Source organism: Macaca mulatta, chromosome 2 (genome assembly GCF_049350105.2).
Source record: "Macaca mulatta isolate MMU2019108-1 chromosome 2, T2T-MMU8v2.0, whole genome shotgun sequence".
Lineage (NCBI taxonomy): Eukaryota > Metazoa > Chordata > Mammalia > Primates > Cercopithecidae > Macaca > Macaca mulatta.
The window spans coordinates 147,365,180-147,379,265 of record NC_133407.1 but is presented as its reverse complement, the minus strand read 5'-3'; the positions used below and the strand labels follow the sequence as shown (position 1 = coordinate 147,379,265).

Below are 14,086 nucleotides of genomic sequence, written 5' to 3'. Positions count from 1 at the left end.
ATTTCTTCCCCACACCTTTATTTTCAAGTTGAATCCCTGGACCACTTCTTGCAAAAATCATTGCCCTTCACCAGGGGAGCAGAAGTCAGGCTTCCTGCCTGATGCTTGGCTCTGGTAATTGTTCTATGCTGCCCTTTTATGAGAAAGGAGAGGGCGCAAGCGTACAGGGCGGCCAGCACACACGTCCACTTGATGTGAATGCTGGTGAGGCAAGGCAGACGGGTCAGGGAGTGCAGCCCATACCCACTCCTAATGGCGGGGTTGCTGGGAACACATTGTCTGTGGCCTGTCAGCCTATCTAGCTACCTTTATCAGGATTCACTCCCCTGCTTCAAGGAGGTGAAAAGGGAGTTAAATAAGGGCACACAGTCTTCTTCCTGTCTGGAACAAATAACAAGCAGGGTTTTACAACTTAGCATCTTATCACAGAAAGGGTATTGGATCCAGGTTCTGCCCCATAGAAACCATGGGATCTTAGAAAAGTTACCTATTATCTTTGAATCTCACCTGTAAAATGGGTTTGGTAACATTCACCCTACCAGGCAACTGTGAGAATTAAAGATAGACCCTGACAGTGTGAGCATAGTGTTTGGCACAGAGTAGGGGCTTAATAAATGTGGAATTGGAATCGTGCCGTCCCCCTAGGCAAATTGCCCATCCAAATAGATCCCATTTTTTAGACTTAAGTTCAAACTTTCACTCATGGGTCACATATTTATTGAGCAACTGCTATGTATATCAATGACAGCCACTGCAAATAAAGAGATGAACAAGACCTCAGCATCTACAGAGGATGACGGACATTCATTCACTAATTACATAATAATTAAATTAAAATTGTGGTTGGGGCAGGGACATAGAAGTCTGTCTCCCACAGCTAGCCCAGCCCAGTCCAACCAATAAAGGCTTCCTTTGGAATCCCTACTTATTTTCTGACTTTGGCCTTTTCCATTTACTGTCTAGTATTGCTATTTAAATGCTTCTCAAGTGTCACAGTTATTTCCTAAAACTGACTGTAGGACCCGGGTTCTCGCGCTGCCTTTGCCTTTGTTCAATGCTGAACAAATATGCGAGGCTCAGTCAAGAATAAAATACGATGTCAGATCCACATGTCTCTTGGGAATGGCGATTTGGAAATACTACAACGACTTAGAGGTCTCCTTCCAACTTGGAATTATCTAGTATTTAGGGTTTATGAACAAACAGCTATTTGAGGGTGGACAGAAGCCAGGATCAGGGTGGGGCGGGGAAGACCAGTTTATAGACCATGGTAACTAGATCTAGTATTTTTTTCTTTTTTACATCCCTAGGACATGTATTCTTCCTGAGAACTGGGCCTTTTATGCATCAGTGCCAAATCTGTAGTAGAGGAAATAAATTGTTTTTTGGTCTTATAGTCCTCAGATAAAACACTTCCTTGGATGGCAATCCCAGATGGTGCTAATAAGATGGGGCTTGGAGATGGAAGATGCAAGTTTTGGATGATTAGCTTGAGTGACTCCAAGGGAGAAAGAGTACAACCCTCTCTGGATGTGGCAGCAGCTTCGTTTGGGCTGGCATTTCTCTGGGTCGCCTGGCTCATGGGTGACTGCCAGTCTGTTCAGCAAGGTAGATAATGTGCTTGGGGATCTTGTGTGCTGGGACTTCTATCTCCAAAAGTTAATTGCCATAGAAACAAATGAGGACCCTTGGTTGATGGGGCAGGGGGAGCAAAAGGTAAAACAGGGGCTGGGGACCAGAAATGCAGTGCATACTAGCCTCAAGCATTCCTTTCACCTTCTGTGGGGTAGTTTAAGACAAACCAAGCCGTGAGGTTTCATCTCCCCAGCGCTGGCTCCTCCTTTCTGTTTTCTCAAAATGGCTCCCAGTGGCTCACTCCTCAACAGCACTTCTTCCACACTGCCACTTCCTATGGGTTGAATATCCCCTCCAAAAACTCATGTTGAAACATAATCCTCTGCATGGCAGTATTGAGAGGTGGGACCTTTAAGAGATGATTGGGTCGTGAGGGCTCAGGCCCTCAGGAATGGATTAATCCACTCATGGCTTAATAGATTAATGGGTTATCACATTAGTGGGACTGGCTTCTAAGAAGAGGAAGAGAGACCTGAGTTAGCACACCCAGCCCCCTTGCCATGTGATACCCTGAGCCACTTCGGGACTCTGCAGAGAGTGCTCACCAGGAAGAAGGCCCTCACCAGATGCAGCCCCTCGGCCTTGGACTTCTCAGCCTCCACATATGTATGAAATACATTCGTTTTCTTTATGAATTACCCAGTTTCAGGTATTCTGCTATAAGTAACAGAAAATGGACTAAGACACTGCTAGAAGAAACTTTTTCAAGCACAGCATGGACCATGTACCTCTGACCAAAAGCCTGTCCATGACCTTTGGAATAAAGTCCTAGCTTCATGGCATTCTGCAGTTTGGGGACAGTGTCCTCTGCTTGTTTGATTTCCTGGGGCATAGCAGCTAATACAAGCTAATCAGTATTTGACTGATGAATGGATGGAAGGAATGAACCCTCCAGAAATTCAGCCTCTGCTGCCCTTCCCAGCCTCGTGTCCCCAGCTCTCCAAGCATGCCACACTTCCAATCACGTGGGACTTCTTTTAATCCTCTAAATGCACTGTGCTTTCTTGAACTCCTGGCTCTTTTTGCAAATGATCACCTCTTTAAGGGGGTACACATCCTCCCTTCAAAACCTGAAGGCTTGGATGGCCCCTAGACATTCTTTATAGACCGGCTTGTACCTCACCAACTTCTTGAAGCTTACCCTTACCACCACGCAGGCTTAGATGTCCCTTCTCTAAACTGTGTCGGTTTTGTCTGTGACCTCCACTGGACTATGAGCCTTTCAAGGGCAGTGGTATTGTATCATTTTCCATGGGCCCGTGCCTGGCACAGAGTAAATGAGTAACCAATATCTGCTGAATGCACAAATTCATGAATAAATGCACGAATGAGGGAACAAAGTCCCGTGATGGGGCCCTGACGGTCCAGCCCTGGGCCTGCATGGTTTCAGCCTGGCTGGAAGCATGGGAGAAACTTACGTATTCCACTTCTTTGGACGGGTCACTGAGGCTGCCGTTGGTAGTAGCGGCAGTGGTCTCTGCCCCCTCTGGCTTTTCCTGTTGCTTCCCCTCCTCCTTGGGCAAGCCACCCTGCCCTGGGAGGGCCACTTCTCCCACGCCGAGAGCCTCGCTCTTATATTGCTTGACAAATTCTTCCATCAGTTTCAACTCATTCTCCAAAAGTCCACGGCAGCGCGAGGGATCCTGGTCATAGATGGGGAGCTGATGCATGAGCTGGCGGCGGCGGTAAAAGGCGCCCTCCGTGCCTGTCACTGGCTGCTTCTCCTTGGGGATGAGCTCCATGTACTGCAGTCCCTAGGGAGGAGGAGGAGGAAGGGACAACGTGATGTGGACGGGGCTTCATCAGTTAAAGAAACTATGATAGAATCTACCTAAAACTAAAAATGCATTCTCTTCCAGCATTCTTAGCAACTGAAAGACCCACAGTCTTTATTTTCTTAACTTAATGCAGTTAGATTACTTTTGTAATTTTAGAAAATTACGAAAGCAATACTGTCCATTGTGACAAATAATACATACATGAGAGAAAAAAACTTTAGTAAAGGAAAAACATGCATCCCTTAGCTACCTTGTGTATGTAGGGAGTGTTCTATGTCTCAATTTTGGTGATAGGGCCATGGAAGTGTATCTGTGTAAAAGTTCGTCAAGCTGTACACATCAGACTCATGCACTTTGCCATATGCATACTGTACGATCATGTGCTACATGACAGCATTTCAGTCCACGATGGGCCATATATGCCACAGTGGTCTCATAAGATTATCATACTCTATTTTTACTGTACCTTTTCTAGGTTTGGATATGTTTGTATACACAAATACTGACTGACCATTGTGTTACAATTGCCTATAGTATTCAGTACAGTCACATGCTGTACAATTTGTGGTCTAGGAGCAATTGGCTATACTGTGTAGCCTAGATGCGTAGTAGGCTACAACCATCTAGGTTTGTGTAAGTGCATTCTTTGACATTCACCCAAAGACAACATCACCTAAGGACACATTTCTCAGAACGAAACCCCAGCATTAAGTGGTGTATGACTGTCCTTTGTTTTAAAAAGGATTTTAAAAACTTACACCTTATTGGCTCCTGGTAACAGCTTACCAACAACTTTGTGTCTATCCTTCCAGACTATTTCCTACATATATTTATTAAATAAGGGCACCCAGTCTTCTTTCTGCTTGGAACAAATAACAAGCAGGGTTGTACTTAATGTACTTAAATGCTATTTTCTGTGTGTGTGTACCACTTAAAATGAGTCCTTGGTCAGTGGGTTCTGTTTCTCCTGTGACCGCGCCAGCCCATGTCATGGTGTGGGACAGGCAACAATCTTGAGTGTGAGAAAGAGACACTTGTTTGCATCTGCTAATGTGTGCTCTGTTCGTTAAGTAGCTAGCTCTCTACTTGCTAATAATAATCATTATTTTATCATTTATTCTCCAAGGAACACTGTAGTTTTCAATTTTGGATGGCACTGGAAAGAGAAAGGAGTCTACATTTACTCATGGGCTAGGTTTTCCATCAGAATTTGAATAAAGCTCATTTTGCTTTGTTCTCTGACTTTCAATTAATAGTAATAATTACATTTACTAGTTTGCCTCTATCCCCAAAGAAAAGTTGCTGTTTTTAAATCTATTCTCTAGTATCATTTGCTAGACAGTAGCCAGTTGATAAAACTCTTACAGTATAATGACAAGTAATGCCAGCTGGCTGCCTTCACGAAACCTGTGTCCCACTCGGCGCTCTCTTCTCACTGGCCCCACAATTGATGGGCTTGATTTCTACCTTCACTCATGGACTTACAACTCCCCCTGCCCCCGGAAGGAAAAGCCCTCTCTTGTCTTTCCTGTTCTTACAAGCAGCACTGTATGCTTTGATCTCTCCCTAGTCCTTAACCATTCCTAGTGTATTTCAGCTGACCCTCTAGCGGGACTGTCCACTCCCTGAGGGCAGGCCATGTCCCTTCTACTGCAGTAGCAAGAGCAAAGGCTCTGGAATCAGCTTGTCCTGAACTGAAATCCTGGTTGTAGGTATCCCAGCGGTGTGACTGTGGCCATGTCATGCCGACTCTCTGCACAGGTTCTTCAGCTGTAAAAATGAGGCTTGTAAATCCTAGGGTGGCTGTAGGATTACTTAACAGAACCGTAGGACCTACCAAGCTGGTCCAACCATGGCCCATGGGCCACATATGGCCCAGGACAGCTTTGAATGTGGCCCAACAGAAATTCGTAAAAAATTCGTAAACTTTCTTAAAACATTATGATATTTTTCTGTGATTTTTTTTTTTTAAGCTCATCAGCTATCCTTAGTGATAGTGTATTTTATGTATGGCCCAAGTCAATTCTTCTTCCAGAGAAGCCAAAGGATTGGACACCCCGATCTACATGCTACTGACTTTCTCTTCTCTTTTTCTTTTTTTTTTGTTGTTGTTTTTATTTGCTTTTGTTTTTTTGAGACAGAGTCTTGCTCTATCGCCCAGGCTGGAGTGCAATGGCGTGATCTCAGCTCACTGCAACTCTATCTCCTTGCTTCAAGCGATTATCCTGCCTCTGCCTCCTAAGTGGCTGGCATTACAGGCGTGAGCCACTACACCTGGCCAATTTTTGTATTTTTAGTAGAGATGGGGTTTCGCCATGTTGGCCAACTTGGTCTCCAACTCCAACTCCCGACCTTAGGTGATCCACCTGCCTCAGCCTCCCAAAATGCTGGGATTACAGGCGTGAGCCACCGCACCTGGCCCTCTTTGCTTTTCTATCTGTGGCTTTTCTCTTTTCAAATCTCTGATTACAGTCAGATTCACCAGCTACATATGTCAAAGTAGTGTCTCTCAATGGACACAGTGTACAATAACCCTGTGAAAAATTACTAACATGCAGATTCCCAGGCACCAAGCCCCAGTCAAGATCTCCCTCCAGTAGGTTAGGTGTGGGGTACAGGAATCTGCATTTTAAACAAGAATCCTGGTAACTCTGATGCAAGAAGTTGGCTCCTGGACCTTACTTGAACTACTGTTTCAATAAAATACTGGCAAACAAAAAAAATGAGTGAGATAAACAACTGGGATTCTCAAGCACTGGACAGATATCTGAGGAAAGGCCGGTGGATGATTCCCAGCTGCTTCAGGCTTTTGCAAAACTTAAGAATTCTCAAGAAAGAAATATGAGTTTTGCTAACACCTGAGAGAGGCCTAAATGAGCTCTTACTCTGCTCCAAGTTATAGTCAGAGATTAACATTCTTGATCAGAATGGTGTAATTTAAGTAGATGTTCATTTTAGATTTCCTGTTTTTGTAATATGAATTTTGTTTCTCTCAAAACTGAATATTTTTACTTCATTTACCTCCTGGGAAACATTCCTAATAAAAAAAAAGTCAACCTTGTTTAAAATTGCTTTTTCTTAGAAAAGTATAATTAAATCATTATTGACATAAGATATTTCATGGTTTATTAATTAAAAAATATGTAAAGGCAACTTCTAATAGTAGAATCGACAGAGTCTCAGGTCAATAACATTTCCACATCATATGACTGGTAACTGTCTGAATATTAATGTGTTCACAAGTAACTGTCCAATTTGGCCTCATTTATATATTTGTTTTTATTGAACAGAACTCTTACACTTGGGTGAGTCCCAGGGACGGAGAGATTAGGGGAAGATATAGGTCAGGGCCACAGCCTGAGAAACTGTGAGAGGCAAATTGTTCATCCTGGAGAACCACTTTCCATTTCCATGCCTGACCCTGACTCTGAACCTTAGCACCCGGTCTCCTGATTCCCATCACCTAGGTGGCCGCTGCTAGGTTCATCCTCTTAGAACCCATCTGGCCCATAGCTTATCAGTTGGGGCTGGACTCATTTGGGAATTGTGGGAGTGAACATGGAAATTCATGCTGAAATGCATATCGTACAGACCCTGTTGCTGTCTGATTTTAGGGAGCAGTGGTGAGGAAGCTAGGGTTGTTGTGGGGTGGGGCAGTACAAGTCTAAGGCTTGGTACCTGCTGGGATTCATAGTAAATAAATTCTGGGAAACAGCATAGAAAAGGGAGAGACAGATGACCGGGATGGCTGCAGATGCCCCATTGGTGGCTCTGCCCTAGATCCCAGAGGACACCTGTCTGAGACACCTTCTGGCACCGTAGGCTCATAGCATACCCAGCTAATCCCAGGTATGTCTGCATACTTCTGAATGCTTTTCAAGGTGCTTTCTCAGACAGAAGAGACGACCTGGGTGGTGGAGTGTCAGGAAGTCAGGGTTTTAGGTCCAGTCCTCCTGCTGCTCTGTGTCAGACCAAGAAAGTATCTCCTGGGCCTCAGTTTCCTCATCTACAAAGTTCAGGGTAGATTGTGTAATCCCTAGGGTTCTGACCATTGTGAGAAATCCCTGGCAATCTCACTCAATAGTCACCACAACCGAGAGAGAGAAGAGCAATATCACTAACCCAGATTTATAGCTCGGAAAAGGGGAAGGAGACGGTGGATTCCTGTCAAAGAGGCCAAGATAGTCCACAAACCACATGGACGAGCAGAAGCCCCTGTGCATCACACAGCTGCAGAAACATCTGGAAAGGGCTTTGTCCTGACCCCGTCTTAGGAGACTGGGTTGTCTGGTAGTTTCTTTCTTGATCAGTATGAAATTACAGATGGTTTCTAACACAAATATGTCAGCCAGGTAGGTCTGAAGAATCTCAAACCTTAGGGTGCATAAGAACCACTGGGAGACTTGTGGAAAGTTTTCTGGGTCTATCCTTAGGTTCTGATTTAGGAGGTTTGGAGAGGCCTAGAAATGAGCACTTTAAGCCAGGAGTGGTGGCACACACCTGTAATCCCAGCATTTCCAAGGCCGACACAGGAGGATTGCTTGAGGCCAGCCTGGGAAACACAGAGAGACCTCATCTCTACAAAATACTAAAAAATCAGCCAGGTGTGGTGGCACATGCCTGTAGACCTGACTACTTCAGTGGCTGAGGTGGGAGGATCGCTTGAGCCCAGGAGCTCAAGGTTATAGTGAGCTATGATCACACCACCGCAGTCTAGCCTGGGTAACATGTCTCAAAATCCATCCATCCATCCATCCATCCATCCATCCATCCATCCATCCATCCATCATCCATCCATCATCCATCCATCATCCATCCATCCATCCATCCATCCATCCATCCATCCATCCATCTATCTGCAGTTTAAAAGTTTCTCCTGGGTGGCTGTGACACAGGGCATCCCAGGGTTGGGGCTTCTCTGGGAGCAGTGAGTGGGGAAAGAGGATGTGACCATCAGAGACAGTGGGAAGTGGCAGCCGGACAGCCAACAGGCTGGGGCAGGCACAGGGCCCTGCAGAGATGTGTTAGTGTGTAGCCTTGGGTGGCAAATTTGCTCACACTGTCCCCTTCCTATTTCTTGCCCAGGGTCTGCCCCTGCTTCCAGAATCTAAAGAAGGATTTTGGAGAAGTGGAAACAAGAGATTGGCTCACTCTGCTAGCGTGGGGATCAGGCCTGACTAGCATCTTTCTCACACCAAGTGCTGAAGCAGCCCCGTGCAGGCTGATTCGGCTCATGGGAGAGTAACTGCCTCTCCTGGGAAGACTGCTGACTTCCCCAGGTTCAGCAGTTGAAGGGATGATAGGAGCAGCCAACTCAGGGAGGGCTTGCTATGCTCCAGGCACTCTGCCAAGTGCTTCACACACGTTAACCTATTTAATTCTCACAACAATCCTAGCAGGAAGGTACTAATGTTACCTCTTGGAAAACAGAGGACAGAGAAGTTAAGTAACCTCCCCAAGGTCACACAGCTAGTATGTGATAGAGACAGCTTTGAACCCAGCAGCATGGGTCTCAAGCCCTTCTCTGCTGCCTCTCCAGAAGATGGATGATTTTCCAAGAGGAAAAATGTTCCCCAATCTCTGGAGGCATTTCCTTTAGTCATCACTTCAGAGTGAGCGGGCTGTGTAAGCATCAAGTGGTAACAGGATCCCCCATTCCCTGGATGTGTCTGTTTCTCTGGGATTCCAGGACCTGCACCCTTTTCTTGTGAACTTTACAATCATTGGTGTGCTAGGGATCCTGGGGCAGCATCTGCGTGTGGAATCAGCCAGATGTTAGCTGACCCCTGCGTTCACGGTGTCCTTTCACGGCTCTGCACTGGCTTTGGGTGTCTGTGGCTGCAGGGGTAATGTGCTTCCTGGCTGGAGCCTTGGAGAAAGGGAGTTTCCCTTCCCAAGGACCCAGTGATCCTTTTGCAGCTCAAAGCTCCAGCTGGGGCTGGGCATGGTGGCTCATGCCTGTAATCCAAGCACTTTGGGAGGCCGAAGGGGGCAGATTGCTTGAGGTCAGGAGTTTGAGGCCAGCTTGGCCAACATGGTAAAACCCCATCTTTACTTAAAAAAAAAATTAGCTGGGCATATAGTCCCAGCTACTTGAGAAGCTGAGGCACAAGAATCGCTTGAACCCAGGAGGCAGAGGTTGTAGTGAGATCAGATCCTGCCACTGTGACAGAGGAAGACTCAGTCTCCGGGGAAAAAAAAAAAAAAAAAAGGCTCCAGCCTCTCTGTCTTTGCATTGTCAATGCTACCACATCCAGCTGCCACTGGTGTGTATTTAAGATGCCTGGCCTTGCCTGGCTGGTCTGAGACTTCCACCACTGCTCCCTATTCATAAACGCTGCTAATCAAGACCTCAGAATCCCTCTTAACACAGCCCTCCAAGCAACTACGATTGACTGGCATGGACTTGGGAAGGGAATGACAGGGACAGAGGTTTGGGCCAGAGTCAACCACCTGGCACTGCTCTGACTCTGAAACAGAATCTCCCAGGTATCTCTCTGATAACCAACTATGTCACGTTATCTACCTCTGACACCTGACTATGTCATAGGAGCTAAATCACGTTCCCATAACCTTTAGCAGGAGGCGTTTTCTCAGACCAGTTGGGAAGGTTGGTTTAGGTTTTATGTTTTTCCTGAGGACCTTTCTTTATTTTTCTTTTTTTCTGAGATGGAGTTTTGCTCTTGTTGCCCAGGCTGGAGTGCAGTGGCACAATCTCGGCTCACTGAAACCTCCGCCTCCTGGGTTCAAGCGATTATCCAGCCTCAGCTTCCTGAGTAGCTGGGATTACAGGTGCCTGCTACAACACCCGGCTAATTTTGTATTTTTAGTAGAGACGGGGTTTCACCATGTTGGTCAGGCTGGTCTCAAACTCCTGACCTCGGGTGATCTACCCACCTCGGCCTCCCAAAGTGCTGGGATTACAGGTGTGAGCCACTGTACCTGGCCCCCTGAGGACGTTTCTGAGTTATTTGGTGTTCTGCAACCTGGCTGGGACATATTGAGTGGAGAGGTTCCAAGAATCTGACTGTATCAGGAAAGAAACTAAAAATGCAAAGCAAAGTGGAAGGGAAGGAACTCTTATACCCTGGATTAGGCAGTGAAACACACATGGGATCTGGAATCTGGAGACTCTGTTCTGATTCTTCTCTTTCTGATTCTTCTGCTGGCAGCCAAGAACAGTAAATGGGCTTCATCTGACAAGTCAACCCCAGCCCATAGTGGTGACCTAGGGTGCTGTGTGAAGAAGGATCCTGAGGGCCGATAAGGAGTCAATGGGAAACAGTACTCTGACTGATAAGCAATGCCTGCCATGGGTGTGGAAGCAGAGGGCGCGGTATGAGTAAGTGCCACCCCTGCATTGGCTCCTCACGGGCCTCTGTTTGCTTCTCTGTAAAATGGGCCTGTAACATACTCAGCAAATAGGGAGTGGTGAGATGTTCATGAGATACATATACAAATGTTCAGTGGATGCTGGTTTCCTTTGTCTTCTCCCTCTTTCCTTCCCCCAAATCCTGGCTAGCTTTCAAAGCCACACTCAAGCTGCTTCCTCTTCATGATCGCCTTCCCTGAAAATGCTAACCCAGGGTATCTGCTCCTTCCTGCCTCCCCTCCCACCTGCCAGTTCGCCTGGCCTGGCCTGGATTGGTAGGGAAGAGCCCAAACTTTGGAGTCAGGGTGGCCTGAGTTCAAGACCTGGCTCTGTCACTTAAATCGGCTGTGGGACATTTGGCTAGCTGCATTGCTGCATCCTCTCGCTGAGCCTCAGTTTCCTTCTTTGTAGATGAGGGTAATGAGCGTATACTTCTAACAGTGCTGGAAAATTAGATGAGATTGTGCATGGATAGTTCCTAGTATAGTGGCTGGTAGACAGTAAATACTTAACAAATATCCACAATTAGGCTTATTGTTATCAGCATTTGAAGGCTTAAGAATTGCTCAGGCTTTCTTTCTGGTTGCAAAGGATGAGACATAGCAAAATTCAGTCCCATTCCCAAAATATAATCAGTCTTGATCATTCAGTAATTTAAAAAAAAGTCAGGAAGGTCAGTGGGAAGGGTGAGTTGTCCAATCTCAGAAATGTGACTTGCCCTGGACGCCCAGATGCAGAGCAGACAGAGGGGTTCTTTATAGCTATGTGGTTTTAGGAGCCAGCATTAATCACTGCCTGACGATGCCTTCCCCTGATTAGTCTGGGGTCAACGTGTTTGGAGTTTTCACCAGCCGGTCCCTGACGCCTGTAGACGGCTCTTTCATGAGCTGCTTGCTTTAGTTTCCACTGACATCCTGGAGACCTGTTTGATAGCTTACCCAGACCTGGAGCTGGAGGGAGACCTGAGCTCTGAACTACCGGGCATGTCCTGGCTCTGCTGTTGTTCTGTGGCCACACTCTGTGGCCCGGGACCAGCTCCTGTCTAGCACTAAAAACTTTTGAAGGCCAATTAACCATTCTGTGTTTCCTTACATGTAAAACAACTCTGCCTTACAGGGTGATTGAGTTCATGGATGCTGAAGTGTTCTTTTAAAATGTGCTTTTGCTTTTCAAAAAGTACAGATCAAGAAAAAAATCTTAGCCTCTCTTCACTTTATCTGGAAGGGATTTTTCCTCCTTAAGGCAACAGCTTAGAACTGTGCGTCTCAAACTCCATATGGTGAAGGATCAAGGTTTGTTTGTTTTTCACTTATTGCAGAGTGATTTGTGGTCTCTCTCATGTGATTAGAATGTAGCACATGCCCCATGAGATTTCAGTGTGAGTCTTACCACGTGGAATTCTGTTCAATGGTATGAGTTCTCATCCCATCACACAGTTGCATGTCAAACTGCTGTAACATTTTCCCAACATATATTCTCACATTGGGTCTAGGTCACAAAGACTGTGTGGAACAGCTCCAGTCCACAGCCCACACTTAGAGCATCTCTGGCCTAAAAGGTAACATTGCACTAACACTCGTCACACCTATCCTGCACCCTGCACTGTGCTGGGTGCAGGGATGTTACAGTTTACAGGACAGACAGGGTGTCTGCCTTCATATCTAGGCACAGAAAAAAGATAATCTGCTTGCAATAAAAGTTGTTAAAGAAACCAAAAGAAAGAAAAAATGTGATAGGATGGCAGGGAACATCTATTGTAAACTGAATATCTGGGGAAGGACTATTTAGGAAGAGCAAGGAAAGAACTTTTCAAAAAAAGGATCAGGAAGTGGGAAAGCCCCAAGGAGGGCAGGAGCTTGGTGTGTTCTAACACTGGAAGCAGGAAGTTGGAGTGTCATAAGGTGTTGAGATGTTGGGAGTGAGAGCACAGTGATGGGAGCCATGGAAGAGCCTGAAGGGTAGGGCCATGAAGGGCTCCAAAGGCACTCCTTTTCTTCCAGCAAATATTCAGTTAAATGCCATGCTTGCATTTTTAAAACTGTTGAACCTTCTACAAATTGTATTAACTTATAGAAATCATCTAGCCTCTTGTTACTCCATGTGTGGGGTTCTGGGGACCAGTAGCATCAACATCACCTGGGAGTGTGACAGGCGTGTCATATCTCAGGATGGCCCTGAACCTGCTGGATGCATTTTGATGAGCTCCCCAGGTGATATCTACACATGTTGAGATTATAGGAGCCCCGATCCAGTGCATTGGATCTTGAAGGTGGCTGCATGGGGAGTCATTTAAAATGGTCACATCTGATGATTTGGATTCTGTAGTCTGGAGCTTCTGACTCAGTGGTCTGGGATGAGACTTGGGTATGGAGACCTTCTGCAGGTCCTGGGGATTCCAGTGAGCAGCTAGGGTGTAACCTTGTGTGAGTCACTTGCTGTCGCTGGACCTGTGTCCTTTCTGCCCTCCTCAGGGTTTCTCTGATCATTTACCTGAGATTTCTCTGGTTGCTTTTGTTCAAGGTTGTATAAAACCAGTTTGTTTCTCCCTTCTAAGACCAATAGGTTTCAGCATTTAGGCAGAAGAGAGAACTGTTTCTCAGCTCTCCTACAGGTTTGCAAAGGGCATATCCCAGGCTCCTTTGAGGGAAAATGAATATCTTGCAGATGGAGACAAGCACTCAGAATTTTGAGTGAAAAACTATCTCCTGTTCGGAAGTAAGGAGCCCAAATGGAACAATGATTGCCCCTGTACTAGAGCTGCAAGGCCTCTTAGGGTCCATATGAATACCTCTACCCCTTTCATGGATAAGGAAAACTGAGGCCCAGATAGTCTTCATTTCAACATCACATGATATAAGGGCAGGGCTAAAACCACAGCCACTCCTGTCATTTTTGTGACCTTGATCTCTTGCCACCCCATGTTTGAAGTTCAGAAACACTTGACGTAGCTAGTATTTATAAGGATAGGAAAACAACTGCTTAGTTGGGGAAGCTCTCTTACCAGTTTCTGGGTGACTCCAGGGGGAGCCCACTCGTAGGTGATGGTGTCAAAAGTGGGATCTTTCCCAGTGGCAATAGGGTTGGTCATGATCATCCGGTTCCTCTTATAAATCCGGATGCCGTCCCCACCTTTCACCCGAGCAGTGAGGGTGGAATACTTGGAGTCCATCAGCAAGCGGCCAATTTTCCGATCGTCTTCTAGGTCGGAGGTTAGGCAGTGGTCCTCTTGGCTGCATTTGCAAGACTTGCATATTTTCCTGGGGGTGGGTGGATGGAGATGAGTGAGATTAACTTCCAGAAA

General features: G+C 46.1%; 1 protein-coding gene across 1 annotated transcript in view; it reads right to left on the bottom strand.

The window, feature by feature from the left end:
* The window catches only part of LMCD1 (LIM and cysteine rich domains 1), a 67,055-nt gene that overhangs the window by 16,788 nt on the left and 36,181 nt on the right, over window positions 1-14,086 (bottom strand). Inside the window, exons 3-4 of the mRNA XM_015130349.3 lie at window positions 13,787-14,042; window positions 3,054-3,389 (exon numbers count right to left, since the gene is read on the bottom strand). Coding sequence (XP_014985835.1) covers window positions 3,054-3,389; window positions 13,787-14,042 — 592 coding nt within the window. The remainder of the gene's footprint in view (window positions 1-3,053; window positions 3,390-13,786; window positions 14,043-14,086) is intronic.